The sequence below is a fragment of the Falco cherrug genome, chromosome 4 (genome assembly GCF_023634085.1).
Source record: "Falco cherrug isolate bFalChe1 chromosome 4, bFalChe1.pri, whole genome shotgun sequence".
Classification (NCBI taxonomy): Eukaryota; Metazoa; Chordata; class Aves; order Falconiformes; family Falconidae; genus Falco; species Falco cherrug.
Genome location: NC_073700.1, coordinates 44,051,201 through 44,073,257, shown reverse-complemented (window position 1 = coordinate 44,073,257; position 22,057 = coordinate 44,051,201). Strand labels below are relative to the sequence as shown.

General features: G+C 41.4%; 2 protein-coding genes across 13 annotated transcripts in view; both read right to left on the bottom strand.

Annotated features, from left to right (window-relative positions):
- Positions 1 to 1,777: 1,777 nt before the first annotated feature.
- On the bottom strand, positions 1,778 to 6,209 carry USE1 (unconventional SNARE in the ER 1). The gene is made up of 8 exons (XM_055710418.1): positions 5,969 to 6,209; positions 5,715 to 5,764; positions 5,244 to 5,322; positions 4,578 to 4,730; positions 4,325 to 4,343; positions 3,563 to 3,593; positions 3,170 to 3,332; positions 1,778 to 2,948 (listed from the first exon to the last, which is right to left on the bottom strand). Exons 1-8 carry the CDS (start codon positions 6,068 to 6,070, stop codon positions 2,766 to 2,768), a joined length of 780 nt encoding a protein of 259 aa, XP_055566393.1. The 5' UTR covers positions 6,071 to 6,209; the 3' UTR covers positions 1,778 to 2,765.
- Positions 6,210 to 6,683: 474 nt separating this feature from the next.
- The window catches only part of MYO9B (myosin IXB), a 44,924-nt gene continuing 29,550 nt past the window's right edge, over positions 6,684 to 22,057 (bottom strand). For 7 of the 12 annotated variants that reach the window (XM_055710398.1, XM_055710397.1, XM_055710404.1 and 4 more), the window contains 25 exons: positions 21,738 to 21,860; positions 21,232 to 21,312; positions 20,915 to 21,025; positions 20,247 to 20,369; positions 19,618 to 19,767; positions 19,343 to 19,509; positions 18,020 to 18,970; positions 17,402 to 17,468; positions 16,909 to 17,036; positions 16,081 to 16,238; positions 15,759 to 15,949; positions 15,195 to 15,293; positions 14,516 to 14,692; positions 14,010 to 14,051; positions 13,368 to 13,479; positions 13,114 to 13,184; positions 12,477 to 12,669; positions 12,016 to 12,144; positions 11,292 to 11,397; positions 10,423 to 10,554; positions 9,341 to 9,464; positions 8,829 to 8,876; positions 8,163 to 8,302; positions 7,751 to 7,878; positions 6,684 to 7,598 (listed from right to left, as the gene is read on the bottom strand). In XM_055710398.1, the coding sequence (XP_055566373.1) occupies positions 7,159 to 7,598; positions 7,751 to 7,878; positions 8,163 to 8,302; positions 8,829 to 8,876; positions 9,341 to 9,464; positions 10,423 to 10,554; positions 11,292 to 11,397; positions 12,016 to 12,144; positions 12,477 to 12,669; positions 13,114 to 13,184; positions 13,368 to 13,479; positions 14,010 to 14,051; positions 14,516 to 14,692; positions 15,195 to 15,293; positions 15,759 to 15,949; positions 16,081 to 16,238; positions 16,909 to 17,036; positions 17,402 to 17,468; positions 18,020 to 18,970; positions 19,343 to 19,509; positions 19,618 to 19,767; positions 20,247 to 20,369; positions 20,915 to 21,025; positions 21,232 to 21,312; positions 21,738 to 21,860 (4,191 nt within the window). In that variant the 3' untranslated portion in view covers positions 6,684 to 7,158. Of the gene's footprint in view, positions 7,599 to 7,738; positions 7,879 to 8,162; positions 8,365 to 8,828; positions 8,877 to 9,340; positions 9,465 to 10,422; positions 10,555 to 11,291; positions 11,398 to 12,015; positions 12,145 to 12,476; positions 12,670 to 13,113; positions 13,185 to 13,367; positions 13,480 to 14,009; positions 14,052 to 14,515; positions 14,693 to 15,194; positions 15,294 to 15,758; positions 15,950 to 16,080; positions 16,239 to 16,908; positions 17,037 to 17,401; positions 17,469 to 18,019; positions 18,971 to 19,342; positions 19,510 to 19,617; positions 19,768 to 20,246; positions 20,370 to 20,914; positions 21,026 to 21,231; positions 21,313 to 21,737; positions 21,861 to 22,057 lie in introns of those variants that run through there. The other 5 variants (XM_055710405.1, XM_055710403.1, XM_055710406.1 and 2 more) reach the window with 5 other exon arrangements.

Below are 22,057 nucleotides of genomic sequence, written 5' to 3'. Positions count from 1 at the left end.
GTTTTTTTTTTTTTTTTACTTGCTCTCTGAAAGTAGGTAGTCTGCCAAGAAGCCAGTGAAGGCCCAGCCCTATGCCTGATAAACATCTCTCCATCTGGATTTCCCAAGCTTTTGGGAAAGTTAAGCAATTCTCACTTCACAATGTTTGCAACTCTCACAGAAAGCTATTTCTATATATAACGTTATTCTGTAGAGGGAAGCACATCAGAGCCCCATGCTACGAAATGGAGCCGAGGGCTAAAGTGACAGATCACACAACCCCTGCCCCCCCCATAATTAGTAAAAAATAAAAACTGTCACTCCACCTATGACATGTCACAAAGCCTTGGGTGATTGTTTATTCTAAATACTACCAGAACCCATCTCCAAAGTGCTTTTGAATGACTATTAATCACTAAAGGAACTCAAGAAAAGCAAAAGACTGCAACTGCCAATTGACAACACAGCCATTGCATGCAGGGAGATTGCTGGCCACTGAGGCAATTAATCCGTTGGGTTTGCCAGGGCAGAAGGTAACATTCTTCCACTGGGTCAGAGGTAACCAGAAGCTCTGTGCAGCACTGGAGGCACTGCGCTCAACAGTCATGTGAGATATCACAAAAGGTGCTAGTAATTACAGAATTCAGTCTCAGTTCTGGCAGTTTACCCTTCAAAGTAACAAACGCTCACAAAATGTCAACAGCTAAACAGCATGTGTTTCTGAACTGATTTCCTAGCAGGCTTCTTGGTAAAGGAATGGCTGTTAAGTCTTGGAGGGGTGGATATTTTCCTGTGGGCGAGCTATCACTAGTAGTTCCCCTTCAGGTCTTTCCAACTGAACTTCTAATTTCTAAGTGCCAAAAAGCAGAGCCAACACATGGCTGACAGCAAAATTCAGCTGCAATGACAGCAAGTCTTTTGCAAGCTGGAAAAAAAAAAAACCAAACTCAAGTAATAAAGGGGAAAATATTATTGATGATGAAGAATTACTGTTGTATCACAAAAATCATTCCGGCACTACATACAACCTCTGCTCTAAGAGAAGAGCTCAGCACTGAGATGCCCACAGGGAGAGTAGTAACCAATCAGAATTAAAAAATAATTTGGTGACAGCATTCACTAACAAAGCACAGTGAGATGTCAAATGTTACAGTTGAAGAAAAACTGCTGAGAAAAATAGAAATGCCCATAAATGGATTGCTACATTTCTATAAAGTTCAAGGTAACTAGTTTGCTCAAACAGAATGAGGATATCACACAGAGTAGCAGCTAGAATAAAAAGCCGTATTTCATAGTATAATCACTCATTTGATAATCTGTAAGTGAATGGCATACTATTGCAAACATCCTATTACATGAACAAAAATGCTTTACATAAAAAAAGTTAACTGTCTTCATTAACACAACTGGATTGGGAAAGAACAAAGAACAACTCTGTAAGAGCCTGCTACTTTGGGATGCGTTCAAAGCAGCAGTCAGATTTTTGTAAGAACTCCATTGCTGTGACAGAGCTCCTCCCCGCCCCTTGCTCTCAGCCAGGGCCGCAGCGATCACCGGACGTGCCTAGCACACCCAGCTGGTGGCTCCGAGCTGCGACAGGCACGGCAGAGGAACCCTCTGGCTCTTCAGCAAAGGCCACCTGCTGCTCCTCACTTCCTCTTAATGACTGCACAGATGCAGAATGGCTTGTTTTTAGCTTATCACAAGCACTTGAAATGGCTTTTACGTTGTCACAACAAACCTTGCTTTACTGCATGCTCTCTAGCAGTAGCAGCATTTAAAAAAATACTCATTCCAGTTTATTTTGTATCTGCTTTATTGTAATGACCTCTTAGGAATATGAGTTTGACACACTCCTGACCAGAATAATTTGTCTCAAAAGGTAAAGGCTGAATTTTTAATTTTCTAAAAAAATTATTTCTGTCTTGGAGACACCAGCTTCCTTTGCCCACATCTTAAGAGTGAAAAGATGTTTGCACAGGTGAGGTTCACGCCATATGGAGAGTACTGTTTGTACAATTCTGCTGTGCCAGGGTCACAGTGTTTTCTTGATGCAACAGCAACAACAGACAATGAGCAAGTGAGAACACTTGTGCATACCAAAAAAAAAAAAAGGAAGCAAACATTGCAACAGCAAGCAACTTCAGCCCTTCTGTAGTAAGTCTAAAATGAAGAAGACTGCCAAGTCCAAAGTCTCAAATACCCATATGGGAAAAATGTGAGTCTGAGAATAATTTTACCTGCTGATACTCTCTGAATCGGAGCCAGGCAAGCAACTCAATGGCAGCATTCTCTTTCTATACCCTACAGCTGTGTATGTACATAACTTTGTAATTAAATATCCTGTTGGCAGCAAGGTCCTAGTTCAGCGCAGTAAAGCTGTAAAGACAGGAAAAACTGTAAGACTCCAACTGTTACTTGTATTTGCATCAAGTAAACGCCTTTTAGGAATTTTAACATTTGCCACAGCCACATTAGAAACAGGAGTATACCTATACGCTAAAGAACTTAGCAGCAGCTCAGCGTAAATTGCCATGTTATCCCAGTTCTCCCCTCAATAGGCAACAGTATTCACTAGGTAAAAAGTAACCAAGCATCCAAGAAAGCCTTCGTCACGAAACCCTTCACTGAATCCAGTGATTGCACAAGACAGAGATGCAAGGGCAAGCCTTGGACAGCCTCTTTAAGAACATGATAGGTGAAAAGGAGACTGCTGACAGTTATCATACCAGCTGAGCTTTCCAACCGCACTTCTGGGAATTTAAATAAATAATAATAAAAAAAAATCATTTTAGTTTGGGGAAAATCCTGATAAAAAGAATCATGCTGATGAATATAAAACAAACTACAATTAACATTATCCATAAAAGCCAGTTGACAGATTTCTTTGCATGCTGTTCAAGGCGGTCAGATTCATCCTTGAGCTTCTCAAAGTTCTGGTCTGCCATCCTGAGAGAATGCGACAGTGTCTGAGGAACAAAGAGAACAAATGGTTTCAAACTCAGGTTTAAAAGTCCTGACTGCTATTTTTTCCAACTGAGAAAAGGTAATTGTGCTACAAAAGCAGACAGGTATTGCCTCCAGGCATCTCCCCAGTTTAATCTGAAGTTATAGATACAGTATTTAACACATTGGCACTTTAACCTTCTAGGTTGCAAAACTGAGAGGCAAGCACTTCAACATGCGCTACCTGGTTATCTTGTTTTATCACATTCTGTGCAGCCAGAGTGTTGTTTTTGAGACTGCGAGCCAGACTTAGCATTTCTTCAGCTAACTTCTCCTGCATATCCTGATGGTGCTGTAACACAGCATCCAGCTCGACGGCTGACTGCTTCTCATCAGATGCAGGGCCTCTGCAAGAACATAAAGGAAAAAACCACTGGTATTTGTACTTCCTTGTGGGTCTATCTCCCAAGGTTTCCCCAGAACTCTACAACTCTGACAAAACAACAAGAAGTCATCATATTTTAGTTTCTACCAGCAGGTTGCTGGTACTTCTAGATGAAGTACATTTGTGATTTAAAGGTTCTTGGGAAAGTAATTCCCAAACACTTAAGCATCAGAACGAGAAATTTTTACTTACTTTCGCTTCCTTATGTTTAAGTCCTCATAATCTGGAAGACAAAAAAAAAAAGTTACATTTGTGTTTTATAGCACGTTATAAATTCCTGTGCAGTCATAGGCTGAAGAAATAAGATTTCTAGAAGGGATTTTCAGATGTCCAAATGCTACCTGGTCCTCTACCCCAGGGAATATGGATTTCTAATGCCTACTTACTTTCCACAGGGAAAAGACAACACATAACATCAAAAGTATGGTTGAGAGAAAACAAACCCAGAGATTAATCATATCCCCAAGGGCATGGTTTAAGCCTGTGTGTCTTGGCACTCTCTTTCAGGACACATCAGATTGGCCTAGCTCCAGCCACTGTAACAGTAGCTATGGAAACCGCAAATTAATTCCTACCAGTTCCCTACACGAATAACACAGCTGTATATTTAAAGGGGAATTGAAGAACGCCGACTCTAAGCGCCTAAAAATCACATGATTTGCTCAGAACAGGACTAACAACAAAGGTAAATTGTCCTTGTTAATTCTATAACGTCTGTTTCTGTACAAATTCTAGAAAAACAGATTCCTGAAAGTCCCTGCTACCATACTGATGAAAGCTAAGTGTTATCTGTTCAGGTTTTTGGTTTTGTTTGTTTTTAAAATTGTCTATCTTGAAAAGAAGTGAGCCACTAAATTAAAAGCACACTTTGGCCAATCTCTAATACCTGACATTCCTCTTTCTCTCCCTTGTAAGACTCAGGTTAACTAAAATTAAACAACAGATTAAACTTACCATCGATAGTCAAGGGGTCCTGGGAGGCAGAAAGCGAAACAAAACAAAACAAAAAGAGAATTACAAAGGGCCAGTGATAAAAGCCAGTCCTCCAAGGTCTAGCATAGTGCCTGTGTCCAGCAGACTATCCAAATCAGAAAAGCTGACACACACCCCTCCACCCCCAGCCTGAGGCACAGCCACCAAAGGCAACTGAATGCAATCGGAGACAATATATAAAGTAGCAGTAAAAAGCAGCAGCACCAAAACATACTGTACCAAGCAGCTCACTCCTCATCTTGCCTGTGCAACGAGCCTTTGTCTGCAGATGAACTGTTTTAGTAGCTGGGGTTCTCTCTTTGGTTGTTGTAGGGGTACGTCCAGGGGCCAAGAACTGATTGGCCAGAGCCTTTTCAGTTGATGAAGACTGTGAGCAGGATGAAACAAGTCATGAATATCACATTCTGCAGCGTGTGGTCACTGGGGTGTGTGACACCAAGGATGCAGGGAGCCCTTCTGTAGCTGCTTCCCATAGAACAGTGAAATCTGTCTGATCAGCAGCACTGACTGCACCTGCAGTAATTGCAGTACAGCTTATTGGCATCTCACAGCTCCCCAGACACACATGGTACCATCCAGAAGGGGCATCGGGCCTAAAGGACAGGACCTGCCCCTCTATCTCACACATCCAAGAAGTGAGAAGTATGCAGGGAAGACGTACTTTGCTTTCCAATAGCAGAAGTTTCAGATTTCATACAATACCCCCTTTTAAAAAAACATCCAAACCCCTATACATTTATTCATGTTTTTACACAGACTGCCTGATAAGATTTTCACAAGTGTTACTTTGAGACATAAAGGCAAACATAGGAACCAGACAATAAGGTGAACATAAGCATAGAACACTTAAGTCTTTTCAAGCTGAACTAACAGATCTTACCAATTTTTCAGCCTCTAGAAGCCCCTTTAGGAAGTCCACTTTGCGAGAGTATTCATTCAGCAGTTCTGGGGCTGGCTTGCTATTGGAATTGAAGAGGAAGAATATGAAAACCAGAAGTTATCAGTATTTTCTATTGCTCAAGTGACTTAAGTGACTAATAAAATAAAATAAAAAGAACCCTAATGCATAGTTCTTCTTAAGAGAAGTAGCCCCGGGCTAGGGACATACTTGCAGCTCCCTGGATGCCCCATTTCCCTGGCAGCCGGGCACAGGCCCACGCAGGGCCGGGGTGATGCCAGGCCAGTGCAGCGTGGCAGCTCTTGGCGGGCACAGTTTCTCCCTCACCGCCTGGTATTCCCACAGGGAAGTGTAGGTGCTGCTGCGGTGTCTGCGGGCTCCGTCTGTCTTGCAAGTATAAGGTGAAGGAAACCCCAAGGTACCTGCCTGCCATCGGACTTTGGAGCGACTCACCTGGCTTGCTTGTTCAGCTCTCGGAGCATGTCTTCCAGAGCGGCCACATACTGAGGAGAAAAAAGCCTTTAAACGACAGTATTAAGCAAAAGCTTCGTCTGGCAGGGGGTTCTGCATGGCTGAGCGGCAGGCTGTGGTTTTAACGCTGCACAGCACTCGCTGCCCTCAGTGTGCTCCCAGCAGCCCCACCGCGCTGCTGCGGGGCCAGAGAGTCAGGAAGCTCCCGCGGTGCGGAAAGCTGGGCCGGGCCTCACCTTCTCCAGCCGCCACTCCTCGCGGTCCCGCCGCTCGGCCGCCAGCGCCTCGCACCTGCTCAAAAGCCGCATCAGGTTGAGCTCCAGCCGCGTCGCCGCCATGGCGGCCGGGCGCCAGCGGAAGCCGCCTCAAGGCCACTTCCGGCAGGGCGGCGGGCGCCATCTTGGGGCGGGGCGGGAGGCGCGGGGCGGGCCGGCCGGCCTCTAGCGCGGTGCTCTGACCGCCGCTTTATTTAAAACCATCACCACCCTAAACCCAACCCAACCCTCACAGCCGGCTGCTGCTCTGGGCCACTGCGGCCGTGCCGCGGTGGCACAGCCACAGCCATGGAGGCAGCAGCGCCCGAACTGTGCTCTGCCTTCGCTTCAGCATGACGCAAGGCCGACGGACCCGGGATGCCCGAGCAGCTCCGAAGGGCTGCTGTGCACCGCCTGCTGCTTCCAAACCTTTGATGCCAGATCGCATCTGGTCCTCTGGGGTTGTGCCGCACGGGGTGAAGCGTGGGGAGGATGAGGCGGCTCCGCACCGTGCCAGGGTCCTGCACTGTGGCTGCGTGCTGAGCTGCTCGTTTGCTCCAAGGGCATCAAAATACTCGGAGGAACACCAGGGGCTTGCCCTTCGTGCTTTCCCAATGGTTTGTCAAGTACTCACAATGATAATGCAATTCAGATTAAAGGTTTCCTTCGGAAGAAACCGTTCATTAGACAAAACAGATGTTTAGAAACCAACACGTGTATTTTTTAAAAGTGCAATGTATTAATAAACATTTTTAATATATTTTGGTCTCAGTTAAGGCTATTACATTAACAGTTTTGTAAACCACAAAGAAAACTGTCATAAAAAAAATAAAAAATTAAGGCAACACACTGATCCAAACTCACTGTTAGAGTCCATTGTAAAGGCAAATGGAAAAAGGCCCGGGTAGCAGAATCAGGGGATGTTTCCCTGTACACTCAACACATGTATTTTACTCAACATCAGTTTTACGTTCTACTTTCTTTGCAGGGTTTTAATTTAAAGTGAAGAATATTTGCTTTAGACAACTCTGCTTAACCCTTACAGTACAGTACATGTCCAGGCTGTCTTCCCTGCAGCCACTTAAAAGAATGTGAATTAAGTTCACAGCCTTCAAAGGGTTAAAGCCAAAGTTGCAGTCAACTTAAAAAAAAAGTCCAGACAGCTAAGTATTTCACTTCTCTACACAGGGAATGTGAGAGTAAGGGTCCGAAAACCTCCGTTTTACTTTTGCTGTTGGTTTGTACTCATCCAAGAGTTCCTGAGCATGGACCGTGGCAGACCCTTGTGCAATGTATACAGAGTGGATTTTATCAGTTCGCCTTGCTGGCTGCTCCCTTTGTCTCACCATTACTGGTGACTCTTTGTTAGCTGAAATCCTGCCCTGGGATTCTGTACATTTGAAAATCCCAGGAGGAAGTTTTATATTTGCTGTTGGCATCACTGGAGTTCGACGGGGCACTTTAATCTTGGGCAGTGTTAAAGATGATCTGTGTCTTGAAGCCAGGGATGCAGAGGAAGAATTTGAAGAGGTTTGCAAAAGAGAAGGCACTTTGCAAATGTCTTTGGCAGACATACTGGAGTTCTGAGCACGGCAGTGTAATCCAATAATTGCTTTAAAGAAACAAGATACTTAGATACTGAAAGCACGCATAAAACTGTATCTTGATACAAGTAACTATGGCCAGATAACATCTGGTCACCTGGCTGTATGCAATGAAAGATGTAGAATAATAAAAAAAAACACATACTACCTTAGTACTGACCTTCGGTATCCACCCGTCCTGTTCTATCTTCAAGCAGGCTCTCTGTGCTTGCCGAGGTCTCGGAGTCTACATTTTCCTCATCAGAGCCTCGCTGATCAAGCTCAGGTAACCGGTAAGTTATATCTTCCCTGCATCAAAACAGAGATTGTAGCACTCTAGAAGGACAATGCCTCTGATAAGAGCAACTTCATGCAGCTTGTATTCAGGGGTAAGCCTTCCTGCAAGTAGTCATTAAATATTAATTCTCACGGTATTTTCTCTCAGCTAATCCTTTGTATTTCCCTTTTCACCTCCATAAAGGTCTATAGAACAGAATTAACTGGACCATTCTAGACAAAACATATACTGCTTTATTATCTGTGTTACCTCCAACTGCAAAGGGCATGACCTACAGAAATAAAGGGTGACTTACTTTTCTTCTTTTATTGACTGTATGCGATCAATGAGAATCTCCTTTTCCCGATTATCGGCTTCAGAAACTTCCTCTTCCTCATGCAGCAAGTCCAGTTCTGAGTTGCCACTATCATTTCCTTTGACCTGTGAGCTTTTACTCTGCAAGACGAATTTGTGTGAAACACTTCTCAGTCATAAGCAGCTATACAAATCTTGACTGTCTGGCAAGGTGGAAGACAAATGAATAATTCAAATGAAAGGCTGACAGAATTGATGAAGAGTTGTTAGTTACCCGTACAGATGTTTCAAAAAAGTAATATAAATTTTTCTATTCACCTGATTTCTGGTATTTTGTTACCTTTTTTGAAGCACGGTAATTTGATTTGCCAGCCTCAGCTCAGTTTTAGTAGTCACTTATGAGTAATATTATATATATATAATTATATATTAATATATATTATTTTCAGTACAAGTTACATTCAGAATGTCTATAAAATACCAGAGTCATGACAGGTCAGCAGCCCTGCATGCAGTCTGGGGAGAAAGTTGCATCAACACATGCAGTCTCGATTGTTGAAAAGAATATTTAAAACCAAGTTACAATACACATAGTAAGTATTTTAGTCATGCAATAGTACTGTAAGAAAAAAACCCCATGCATTCTTAACGCAGGCAGTGTACGTACCAGCATCCCCTCATAAGGGGAAGAAAACCCAAGTTTTACAGGCCAGAGCTAGAGAGAGATGAAGACCAAATTCACTATATGTCGCTTCAAACAGTTTGGTTTGTTTTAATTGGTACAAGAAACACAAAAGAAAAAGTGTATTTGCCCTAATAGAATGCAGCGTATTTTTGCCCACCATCCATCTCTGGAGTGAAGGAACTCCTTTGCCTTGTAAAAGACTCAGCAATCTTTGTTCTGCTGATTGAATTATAAGGGAATAGATTTTGACCACTACAAGAGCAGATCCCCACTCCTGAGCTCTACATTTATCAGACTCCAGTGCAGCTGTATATTATTTACCTCCTACCTACAGCTTTGGGCAAGCCCAAATCCCTTTTCTTCTTATTGTGCAACTGATCTTTCACTTACAGAATGGGATGGACAGGATAAGTAAGTTGCACATCCCTTCCCAAGAAACTGGTGGGATGCTTTCTGCTGGATGGTGTGTTTCTGTGGTTTATTTCAACACTTACCGTATTCTGCTGAAGCAATGAGAGTCGTCGAAAAGCGATGCTCTCAGCTGCTTCCAGCTGATTTATTTCATCCATTTTTATCTTGTACTTCCTTATCTGTTCTTTTATGAGCATCTCTACACACCTGGACAAAAGGGCAAGAGTTTATTGAGCAGCCTCATACTATAAAAGTCTTGGAGACAACCATGGTGGGATGAGGTGCCTCTCCAGGTTTGGGGATGTTTGCCACGCACACATGCGGATGGCCTGTGATCAAAATGTCCCAATGATGCCTTAAAAGGAGTAGCACTGCCTGGTAACAGGGTGAACAGTCCAATACAGCAAGCAAAACAGGACAGAGTGTTAAAGGTAATGGCACATGTTCTTCCTGGGATAACCCCAGAGCCTCTCACACTGACTGTACACAACAGTGGTAAGCAAACAGACGTTACCGTGGCTGCTAACTGCTTCTGCATCTTCTACCTGTCTTCCCTGCGCTGGCACAGACTGGCAGACACAGAACAAGCCTGCAACTACCCTTTTCCACCTCTATGGCCCCATGGGTCAGTAAGAAGTTACCAAAAGCTGTCATTTTTCAAACTCTGCATTGGAGGTAGATGCAAGGCCAGCCATGTAGTGAGGATGGCGAGGGGCATTCAGAGAGTCCGAGCTGCTGGAGGATCAGGAGAACAAAGAGGATCAAGGACAGAAGCTTCTTCAAGGAACAATGAAGAAGTAGTTATCAGGGGTTTCCAAGTATGCAGGAGACAGTTGAATTCTATATCCTACCGTTTATTATGGCTTGTGCCTCAGCAAAATGTATATGATTAGCGTGCAATCCCACCAAAATTGTCTTGACTTAAAATACAAACCCGATATTTAAGACTTAAGTCATCCTACTTTATGCTTTGTAAACCTGAGACACGTGGAACAACTCAGAGAAGGGCCCATAAATTGGCAACACTAGCTGAGCTAGCATTTAGCAATTCTTATCCCTCAGTTTCTCAGCTGGATATGAGTAAGGTTGTAACAAATGCAGGCAGCAGTACTGGCCTTCCACCGTATTTCAAAGTAGTACTTTGCAGCAGACTGCTAAAACTTACATGGTTGTTTTTGAAACATCCTTCATGCTTGTTAAAGGGTCAGAGGTATCAGGACAACGCAAGAGGCATGGAGCAAAAACAATGGCCAAGGCATTGGGTGACATACGATTGACATCTTCTATCAAAGCCACTCTGAAATTCAATGTTGAGGGGGGCAAAGGAAAAAAAAAAGGATTTTAGGCAAGCCTTGTTAGAATACAAGCAATGTGATTAAACTTTTGACAGTTCCCAAATAGCATGTACGGATGCTTCTAGGGTACTAAGTATGTATAGCAGTCTAAAGAAGTTCTGAAGTTATTTCACACCTACTAAGTAGACAAAGGTTCATGCATCAGAAAAAGAAACAAGAAGGCACCCAGGGTTAAGCTAGTTTGGTAGCCTCTCAAAGTATGTCTGGTGATTCAGCACCTTCTCTTTAAAAATCCCTTCTCCCTATGTTCAGAGAGGCATTTGAAAAATTCTCAAGTTCCTTGGATAAGGGCAATCCCTTTACTAGTACCATTTATCCCTGCTCCTAAGACTGGCATACATATAAGCATATATAATCCTTACACAGTCCCTACCAAGTATGCCAACATCCTCAGCTCACTGTGTACCCATCTGTATCAATCATGGTGCTCAGATGACTCGCCAAGTCTTTCAGATCGACCTTGTCTTCAAGTTGTTCTTACCTGATTTGATAGAAATTCACCAGACAGTAGAAGTAAGCACCTGTCTGTTCTTTAAGCACAATTGTCGACTTAAATTCTTTAATTTCTAAACCAGCACTCCCTACACTGATGCTCAAAAGATTTTAGAAAGCTTCCAAGAGGGACTCAAAAAAAGTCACACGGGAGTTTCTCTCTGAATGAAGTAATTAAACTCATTACTTGACCAGATGGAAGATGAGTCGCTCCAAGGTATTATGATTTGCTTGTGGAAGCTGTTCAAGGACACTGTAAATGGCACAGAGTTGCTCCTGTTTTTCTGGTAGTTCTGCACAAGGGGAGAAAGCACAAGATCATAATTGCTGTGCAACACTGTGCAAAGTACCGACATTGTCGCAAACTGTCTGCAACAGATAACAGATTAAATTCTTAGAAGTCACACTGTCATTTCATTTACCAGTTGTTACAACTGGATGTTAAAGCACCCCTTGTGGCACTGCAATTTTCCTGCCTTTTCAGATGCTACTGCTGTTCGCCATCATCAAGTGACACATCAAGATCTCCAACGATATTTAGGGTGCCTTAATCTCGCTGAAGTGAAATGAATCTAAAGATTTGAGACATCTGCATATCCAGACCTAGTTCAGAACATCAAGAAGAAAAAACTGTGTGTGAAAGGAAAACTATTCCCACACTCGCTGTTTTTAGAAAGAGCAGTTGTATAGTGACATTACGCTACACAACAAAAACCAGGAATCCTGAAGCAAGGTCAAGTAAGCTAGAGGAGAAATTCCCTGAAAAGAGTTTTGTAAAATGTCTAAAATCATTGCTGTAAGTGCACTGGAAGGAAATTGTTTAGCCAGCATGAGCATCTTAAGTTTCTTTTCCCAAGGACATAATGAGTTAAAAGAAAAAAAACATTGTTTCAAACATTTCTAAAACCTACCTACAGCTCTGAGAAAATCATTGTACTGTGCAGATGTCATTAGTGGATCTGGTAGTTCCCGTAGCCATTGCTTAAGGATGCCCGTAATCGTGTGAATAGGGTAATTCTCCAGTTTCACTGAATTTGGATCTGAAAATTAATGGTTTTTTTAGAGCAGTTCATTCCTTTGATGTACACAATGGGACCCCAAAGAAGTAAGATTAGAAATACTCAAGTCTCCTGTTCACAGAATCCAAGTGGCAATTCAGAACAACAAAAAAAAAGAAAGTCTGCTGATATTAACTTATATGTACTAAGCAGCTTTTTCCAGCCAAGAAAAATACTAACAGCCTGCATGGCCACCAAAAGGCTGTTTTTTAAGAAACACTAGTATAAGTGCCAGATACTTTCAGGTAGAAGAGAATTGCAGGGAAAACTGGTATCACGCAAGGAAGTCAAAAGGGTGGACAACATTGCCTGACCTGCTTGCAGCAACTGTTTGAGCTCCTTCATACGATTTGCTGATCCTGATTTCCTGTAAATGCCTTCTGTGTAGAGACCGTGCATCTCCACATACTCCAGCAACTTCTCCATGACAATGGGGACTGAATTTCTCTCACTGGTCAGGGAACTCACACACACTCCAAAATGACGTGGTTCTGCATCCTGTTCATTCTGGAATTCATACAGGTCAAGCACTGTGAATACCTGTTCCCAAGCTAGAAGATTCCATTGTTTCATGCTACATAGCTTATGCTTCCAGAAACAAAAGCCAAGTGTTTTACTCTGGCTTGCTACAAGTCTTTGATCATAAAATAGATTTCCTGAGCTGCAGCAACAAAGAAACTTTAGGCACACATTGAAGGATTTCTCCAACAGTTTGTCCAACACAGCACACATTTTAAAGAAAGAGTTCCCAAGTTAACTTCTTTTAGAAGAGTGTTCTGCTTCTGCAACTGCAGGGCTTGCCTCTGCCTATATGTAGAAAAGGAAACTGTTCAAGCAATTTTTATTCAGCACCTGGACATCCACTGTTCATTTGCTGAGGAAAAAAATGCAGCATTTTGCATGCATCACTTATGGTATCACAGTACCGCATGCCAGATCTCCAGTTCTTACCTTTTTTCCACAGGATGTACAACTGCTCTGGATTTTGGACATGCATTTCTTGTGACAAGTCAACTTGCAAACTAGAGAAAGAAGCAATGATTACAAGCATTCCAAATCATGTTAAAATGCCAAGTATCTTGTTTTATTCACTTACTATACAAGCTGCACGTACTGTTCACTAAGCCCTACCTGTACCAGCCAAAGTTACAAGCAATCTGCACGTATTGTAAACTAAGTGGCACGAATGAGGTGTTTTTACTTACCACTGCAGAGACAGGCCTTTTCCATGGGCCAGATGTAGGATGAGCAGTGTTCACACGATTGCCGTATGCTCACTTGGTAGTTTGTGAATACATGGCCATTGTGTTCTTCAATCTGGTGGGAGACAGGAAGAAATTAATGGACTTTTTTTGCCTTTTAAAATTATTTTGAATAGAACTATCTACCCCATCTTAGATTTTCCCTTTTATTTTACAATTACAGCTGATGGCTTTGACCTTGAAATGGAATGTCACCCTATCTTAAGGCAGTTCGCTGGGTTTGCTGGATCATTTCATAATTGACTTGCTGCCTTGGTTAAAGTTCATCAGTGCAATACATTAGCTCTAGTTTGTTATTAACATTTAGTAGTTGTTTTCCTTTAAACAGTCTTGTAATTGAGAGCACCGTTAGGTTCTAAAAGATATTATGGACAAGCAAGTACCACATATCACTGCATAAGAAAGATCTTTGATTGATGGAAAAGTTTTATATTGTGTCATATCTTCATAAAAGAGTTAAGTGATTTACCATGCAAAATAAAATGGAACTTCAGTATAAAAGTCAAGCTCTGTCAAGAGTGTTTTTCTCTGTGTTCTTGTGAGTGCAGCTGAGGACTTAGATTATTACAAGAAAGAAGTACTTACTGCACAATCTTGTTTTCGTTTCTTCTTCCGGGCTTTGGTTTGCTGCAGTGGAATACAAAACTGGCATTAGTCTCTGCAATTCAGACATTCCATTGCCTTTTTTTTTTTTCCCCTACTCAGTTTCCCAGACTCTTCTTCACCTCCAGACATTTGAGACACTATACTGCAGCTTCAGCTTGGTACAACAAGGGTTGTCTGAGCTCTGTCAACTTCCTAAAAATCAGCTGAGCTCACTGCCTGACGATAAAGCAATTCCATCTCTAAAACCTTCAGAGAAAATGCACAAACGTTTAAGATTCTGAAAATATCGAGTGAGTTAAATAATGAACAATTCCAAAAAGGTGTACCAGCATTCAGAATTTGTTACATGCATGATTTGTGCATCAGAAGTGTTTTACAAATAATGAAGAACCCTATGGAAAAGGTTTCTGAGGTAACACAGGTTTCTTATGAGAGTAACATTGTTTAATCATCCCATAAGCCAGTAACAGACTAAAGTTTTATACCTTGGGCTGCTCAGATTCCTCTTTTTTTGTATATCCTCTGATGAATTCATCCAGAAGGGACTGGAAAAGATTCAAAACCAGCTTGACTTCTTTCTCTTCCCCTTTTTTGGCCAGATTTGTAACTAAAAGCTGGTAATTTTCCACCAGGTCTTTGTAGCCAACATGGATTTGCCCATTCTAGACAATGAAAAAATATTACTCAGAAGACAGTCTTTTTGGATACCACCGAGACAGTTTCATATTTTTATGTGCTTAAGTTCAGAGGTGAGAAAGCATGCTCATGATTAAAGTAAAAGATAACAGCCGAAGACAGAAACAAGCTAGCACACTTCCCTACTGTAGAAGGGTATTTGGCTGAGACAAGGCAGTGTCGGAAGAATATTGTAAAAGCTATTGGCACCTCTCTGGGTTTAAGCACAGCAACATTAAGAGGCTGAAGACAGCAAAATGTATCCGTTTCTAAAAACACGTTACAGCTAAGTGAATGAGAAAAATGAACAAAACAGTCTGGTTAAGATTACAGCGGAACTGTAAAATGTTCTCTTTCAAGTCTAACATTCAGCTTTAAATTCTATGCTAAGAATTGCTAAATTGCTTTGTTAAGGAGTGTAGGTCAAGCATTTAAACACACACTCAACTTATCACCTACCAACTTTTCACTTTTAGAGTTACGACTTACTGGAGCAGAATACATGGTCTTGATGTTTCCTCTAAACTTCTCCGTGGCTTCAAAAAACAAGCATTCAACACCAGACTTCTGGGAGCGTAAGTCATTGATCTAGAAGGCAAATCCATCTGTGTTAACTTTCATTAAAACAAGAACATCCAACCCATGTTAAAGCTTCAGTTGCTGAGCTTAGTCATCTATGACCATTCCAATTATTTAAAACAACGTTCCTTAACGCACTGTGATGATGATACAAAATAGGAGAGTCAGGCTGTTAGTTCTCTAGAGAACTATTTCCTTAACAACTCATACTTTTTCTAAGAAAAACAACTTCTGCGGCCCACTTGTTTGTAAACAAATGGAGAAGTAACACTAACGCCATGAATATTTGATTTAATATAACACATTCAGAGACAAAGGAAGGAAGAAGGGCCTTAATACAGACCTAATTCAGTCAAGATATCAATTCCCCTTTGCTTTAAATCATAATGTAAACTTGCACCTAAAAAAAGTAGTCTTTAAAACTCCACACAGTGAACACAGACTTGAATTTTAGCATAGTTGAGTGCCTTTTACCTTGTTTAGAAGGAACTCATCAAGATGTTTCAGTTCATTGGCATTTGCAATCTCACGGACCATGGAAGCTCGCCAATTCTGAGACACACTTGAGATCTTGCTGATCTTTATAGTACGGTTCTTCTTCATTTTACTGCTCTCTTTCATGTGGCGCTCCCCTGCCTGGAGGCGACTTGGCTGTCCAGAAGCAGCTGGGAAAGAAATTAATTTTTACAGTAAAACAGGACGACTGAATTCTACAGTATTTGTTCCCTCAGTAGCCATGCAAAACATCACAGAAAGATTACATTAGCAAGCTGAAGATTAAGTCACAGAAACTCACCTTCTGATACTTTCTGGGTTCCTCCTGTTTCTGGGAAGAGGACACAAGATACAAGGGAAAGGCCTTCTGCTTCATCAATCACATCAGGACTCTCCTTTGGAATTTTCTTGTCTGGCTTTTTCCCCAAAAGTCTACGCAAAGGACTTTTAAAAGCAGACCTGAACCCAAAAGCAGATACAGGTTTGTCCCATTAGTAATGAAAACTGGCTCTACTACAAGAAAAGCCTCTTTTAACAATGACCCACAACAGGATTAAACCTCTATTGTGCATATTTACTTTAAGTTCCAGCCTGCAGAAACACTGTGCAGCACAAAAAAGGGAAGAGTCTGAAAGTACACCTGGACATTCTGATATGTACTAGACTAGAGCACTACCCCTCAATATACACAGAGTCAACACCTCTCATATCCAAGACATCATTTCTGGCTTTGGAAGTCCCTGAGCTGCAGAACGCCAGAAGCTGGAGTCGCAGGCCAGGGAAACAGCATTACTTGCTTGCTGGGTTCTTAAGGTTTTTTCTTGGTGTCTTATTTCTCAGTGTGGATGACAGTACACAACATGAACCTTTGACCTGAGCTGTATGGTGGTTCTTAGGTTAAAAAGAACCAGTTCAAAGACAAGGGTTATGCAAGAAGCAGAGAATCTGTTCCTCAGCAGGGTCAGATATCATGCTCACATCAACACGAAGCAGCAACACAGCCACTCATAACTGATGCCAACATGTGTGTCTCTACAATCACAGTCTCAAGATGCCCAATTCAAGTACCAGTGGAAAAATCTCCTTTTCATTTTCTTAAAGGCAGGCCAGTCACACAGATGATACGTACTTGGCATCTACTTGCTGACTTGCTGGCTGCATGGAAACAACTGCATCCGAGGTAGGTAAGAAGTCACTGGGCTTCTTTTGCACAGGATATTTCTTGCCTTTTTCTTCTTCTACCGTATCTGGTGATTGCTACAGTAGAGAGGAGTCGTTAAAAAACTACATATTGAGTGAAACAGATTCTTCTAAATTGGCTTTAAAAAACTAGAATGGTGAAAAAAGTTTGCTTTATCAGACAAAACATTTTACCCAATAGATATTAGCTTACTAATGTAAGATCCAAGTATATTTAATGCTTTGATCAAGGATCCATTTATTAAAAATTAAGTTTTCAAATTATTGTATATTTGCTAATGACTTTTTAACATGGATTTCAAGCCAAAAAAAAAATCAACCTGAAAGGAACACTGGCATACAGAACACACTATAGCCAATTACTCACAAATCTTTAATAAACAAGAATAATTAAGTATAAATATGCACAATAGCACCAGTACCTGATTCACGGCAACAGACTGGGCCAGCATTGAGAGATCATTTAATGAAGATGAACTCCCCTTCTTTCTGCAATTTCACAAGATTAGTTTTAGAATATATATTTTATAGAAGTCTGTAGCCTCTTAATATTTGACACCTTTTAAATAACCTACATATCAATGTCACAATCAAGACAGAATCCTAATCAACTCTTGCAACTCACTTTTAAATGCAAGATGTACTGGAGAAGTGAAAAAAAAAATAAAAATAAAATCGGTATGTCAGATTTCTGGCCATATCAGAGGGATACTGCTTGTAAACTGCAAGTCACTAAGACCTTGTTTTCAATGGAAAAAGACAAATGAAAATAAACTCCAGACACTACTTTAACTAAAGCCCTGACACTCTGTTTTAATTCAGCAAGGCAGGCTTTGTAGCTTTTGTTAGCTTCTGAAAATATTCTACCCATACAGATTTAACTGCAGGACAGGGAGCCAAGAAAAAGCAGCAGTTGGTCATAGCTCTGTTTTTCCCTCTCATGCCAGATGTACAGCCTCCTAGGAGTCCTCCATCTATTTTTAAGTATTACAGATACCTGTCCTCTGAAAAAGTAAAAATAATTAGGAAGCTGCCCTTACTCTAGCTGATCCTGAGGAGACTTATCCGCACGTGTTCTTTCATCCAAAGATTGACTCAGCATATCATTCTGACTGGCATCAGATTGTCTCTTTCCTTTCCACTTCTCTCTCTTGTACTTGAGCTTTCCCGGGTCATCCACATATCTCTGGATTGGGGAAGAAGTAGGACTATCCAGATCTTTGGTTGCCTTCTGAACAAGATGTCTGTTTTTATCTGCCCAGCCTTCAGCTGGAGTTTGAAATCTCCCGGCAGCAAATAGCGTATTACAAAGATTCAGTGCAAGATTTGTTGGCCTTTCAGGGCAGGTGAAGCTTTGGCTGCCTTTTATCTGGTTATTTTGATTCCCTTGTGTTTTCATTCTATCAGCTGCCTTATCACCTATTTCTGATACAGGTGGTTGCTCAGGAATAGAACTACTTTCTTTTATCTTGCTTGATAGTGGCATGTCTGAAAGGGCTTTTTCTTCACTTGGACTTTTCTCTCCCTCACTGCTTCCTTGAAGGACAGTGTCTTGTGCTATGGATTTCTTTGGCTCTGGAACAGCTTCCAGGGCCTCTTCAGAAGAGGTTTGTTCCTCATGGCACAGTAAAGATGGTCCTTCCAAAGAAAACAGGACATGCTTATTCTGTAACTCATTATGTTCCAGCCCCCTCTGCCGGCGAGATTCACGTTTCTCCCGGCTGTTCGCTACTTTCTCGGAGCCCTCTGTCACGTTCTTCTGGGGTAAAGTGGCTTTTTCAGATGAGCTCAGGTTTTCAGTTTGCTCATTCGGAGTTCGATCTCCGCCCCCAACAGCTCGATCCAGCTCTGACTGATGTTTCACAGGCAACTGATCTGTTCCTGGTTCACTGCGCTCATCCTTGCTCATATCATTCTCTCTGTCTTGACCTTCCTGCATTTCTCTCTGCTTTTCTTCAGCTTTCTGCTTTTCTACAGTCATTTTCTGAAATCTGTTAAGAATTTGTAAGATGAAAACACAAATATTTAATGTCCAGCAATCAAGAAAATTCCCCAATTCTTTAAATGCAGCCTAAACAGGAATACAAACACACCTATAGTCCCAGAATGACTGCATGGAAGTCTTATTAGGACTGGCATGCATCAGTGCAGCTCAGCTGAATAATGCTCAAGTACTAAATGCTTAACTAGTTTCCACACACCACTAGCCATGTGGTACTGACTGCAGTATCACATGGTAATAACTGTCTTTAAGTTGTTTACTAAGTCAACATATCCCACAGAAACTGAGCCCGGCAGGTGAAGCCAAGCAGCCAAGTGGTTAAAACGCATGTTTTCCTATCATATTGCTCCTCTTCCTTTACCTCTTACGCTGTAGATGGCCTCTGACCACGGCTTGCAGGAGATAAATCCTCCTCTTCTGCTGAAGGTAGCATTTTCTCTCCCTGTATCCTCGCCATGCTGACTGAATATAAACGGCAGCATTATTCCTCTGCAGTGCCATCCTAACACAACGGGAACGCCAGCAAGCCTAAGAAGGGAGATTTCTACAGTAAGGTTCTAAAGTACTTGAAGGTGGGGAGTGTTATTTGAGAGGGTTTGCTTGTTAGGAAAAGAAGATTGGCAATTCTCAAGATACCTGTAAAACAATGGCTGCCTGCCGTGTTCTGAGAAAGCGTCTCCTTTCTAAAACCATCCTGAGCCAGCTCTGAAGGAGAATGATTTTCCTGATCACTTCTTTGTGTAGTGTATCCTGTAGTATCTGCCGTTCAGCCTCTTTCATAAAAACCTGCTCAGTTAAAGAGAAGCTCATCAGTAAACAGTTAATAGGAGCCTTTCAGCCTCCACTGGAGGTATCTCCACAAGCTAAAAATATGAGAACGGTAATGCTCATTACTGAACCAAACCTTATTAGCTGACAGCACGCCCAAAAAGTAGAAGTCATTTTGTTTTACCAAATTTCAGTGTTTGGATTCTAAAACACACAAACCTTTCTAAAATGAAAACATTGACCTGTTTGACAAATGCCAACAGCAACAATTTCCCAAAAGTAATATCCATGTAACACAGAATTGTACTGTATTGCAAGATGACAGGCTGCATCAAAACCAAGAAGGCAATTACTGATGTATGTGTCAACACTTGCAAGAATTAAAACAGGTACTTTAAATACCAAATGCAGAAAAGAGTAACACCTGTAAATGACCTGCACCAAGTTTTGCAGTGTACTTCAGTATTTCTTACTGGCTTATGGAAAGTTTCACAGACCTTGGTCTTCCCTATTTGATAGTAGTTTTCATCCAGTTTTAGTTTATTCAAATAAACACAGATATCTTCCTTAGAGGCTCTGGCATTTTTGGACAGTAACACCTGAAACTGGTCTATGAATTCCTGTGAAAAGCAGAGAAAGCAAGAGATCAGTTAGAAGGCAACTCACAAGTTTAGAGTTTTAACTTTATTTTAGAAATCTAGTTAAGAAATCTAAGCTATAGGGGTTTGAAAGTATTTATTTCTCACTCCAAATTGAGATATTTTTCCCTGCTCTCTAACATGTAGGCTTCATTCAGCCTCTGGTTAACAGTAAAGATCATCTATATGTGATCTACAAAGCTACACACAAAAAGTTTTCCAGAAAGCTAATTCACATAGGGAGACAGTAATGTGCAGCACTGATTGCTTGTTTCCAACACAGCACTCAATGCTTTCCTTCATGCAACAAGTAAAACAACTTGCTGGTGGATGACTCAGACGATAGTTTAGAGAACAAGTTGTTACTATGCAGGCTCTGTTAAAACTACAATGAATTTTTACAATTCATCACAAGCAGTCATTAACTTCATATGAAGAGAAACACAAAAGACTCTGAGGCAATGGATGTTTGTCCAAAAAGAGCAGGTATTTCTGAAAACATAATCCACCTCCAGTTCCTCACATACCTGGAATGTATATTTGGCACTGTAACCAGATCTTCTGATTCGCACAGTTTCTAGCATGCCAGTGTATCTCAACTGTTGAAGCACCAAGCTTTCATCAAAAAGCATCTCTTTCTGAAACAGATCAGCAGTCAACAGCTAGTAAATGTCTGAAGAGTCCTATTTCTGTCCAGTAGAGAAAGCATATTCTGTTTTCACACCCTAGTTACCTTTCACTTTCATACAGAATGACAGTGAACAAGTTGAAAGGGGGTTATTACAGGGTCAGAAGACTTAGATCCTCAGCAGTCAGTTCAGCTCAACGCTTAAGGCAGTCTTACCTTCTCAGCATTGGAGCGGATGCAACGGATGAAAAATGGCTCAGCTTTACCCAGTGTCTCCAATAACTTATTAAGTGAAGTCTAAAATGAAATATTCAAAGACATTTTTATTCTACAGACAAGAGCATTTTGAGTTGCATTTGACAGCAGTACAGCTTCTTCCTCAGAAGTAAGTTTCTCCCATACTGCATAGCAGATCCCTGTATTTGTTTTTACCTTTTCTCAAGGTAACAAAAAGTGGGGTTTGCAAATGCTGTAACAGTAGCACTAGATTTGCACAAAAAGATTAGGCTGATTGGCACAGAGAACTAACACATTTCATAGCATAAGGGTAGTCTCTAAATGCAGCCTAACTTTAATCAAGTAATAAGCCCTACTTCAGTCAAATCCCAAGCATAAGAACCACTTTGTTTTACAGCAAGATCAGCCTAGATCAGACCAGGAAGGTCTGTTCCCATGAGGTTAGGGTGCACCCAGAGGTGTACACCACCACATCAGTCACCTACCTGGAACTGAGCGCTTATGCTAGGTGGTTTCTTCTTTTTGTGTAAGTGCAACAGGGATTTTGTAGTTCGATCATGTAGAGTCATGCTTACTATGAGCTTCAGAGATTTGGAATCCAGTAAGTTCTAGAAGAAAGTTTTTATAATCAACGAAGTGCAAGTCTCTTAACTGAAGGGGAAATATTTCTGTCTGCATCAAAATGAGTAAGAACAAAACCAACTACCTAGAGCTCCACATTCAAGGACATATTACACTTCATGATTATTTCTATTTCAGATTAAAGCATCTTCTAAAGAGTGAAGCTTTTCCACTGCCCCATTCC

Coding starts and splice junctions, on each gene's coding strand:
- USE1 (XM_055710418.1), bottom strand. CDS start 6,070: ATGGCGGCGACGCGGCTGGAGCTCAACCTGATGCGGCTTTTGAGCAGG. Junction 5,323..5,714: donor GAGCTGAACAAGCAAGCCAG/GTGAGTCGCTCC, acceptor CAATTCCAATAG/CAAGCCAGCCCCAGAACTGC. Junction 3,333..3,562: donor TTAAACATAAGGAAGCGAAA/GTAAGTAAAAAT, acceptor ATGTTCTTGCAG/AGGCCCTGCATCTGATGAGA.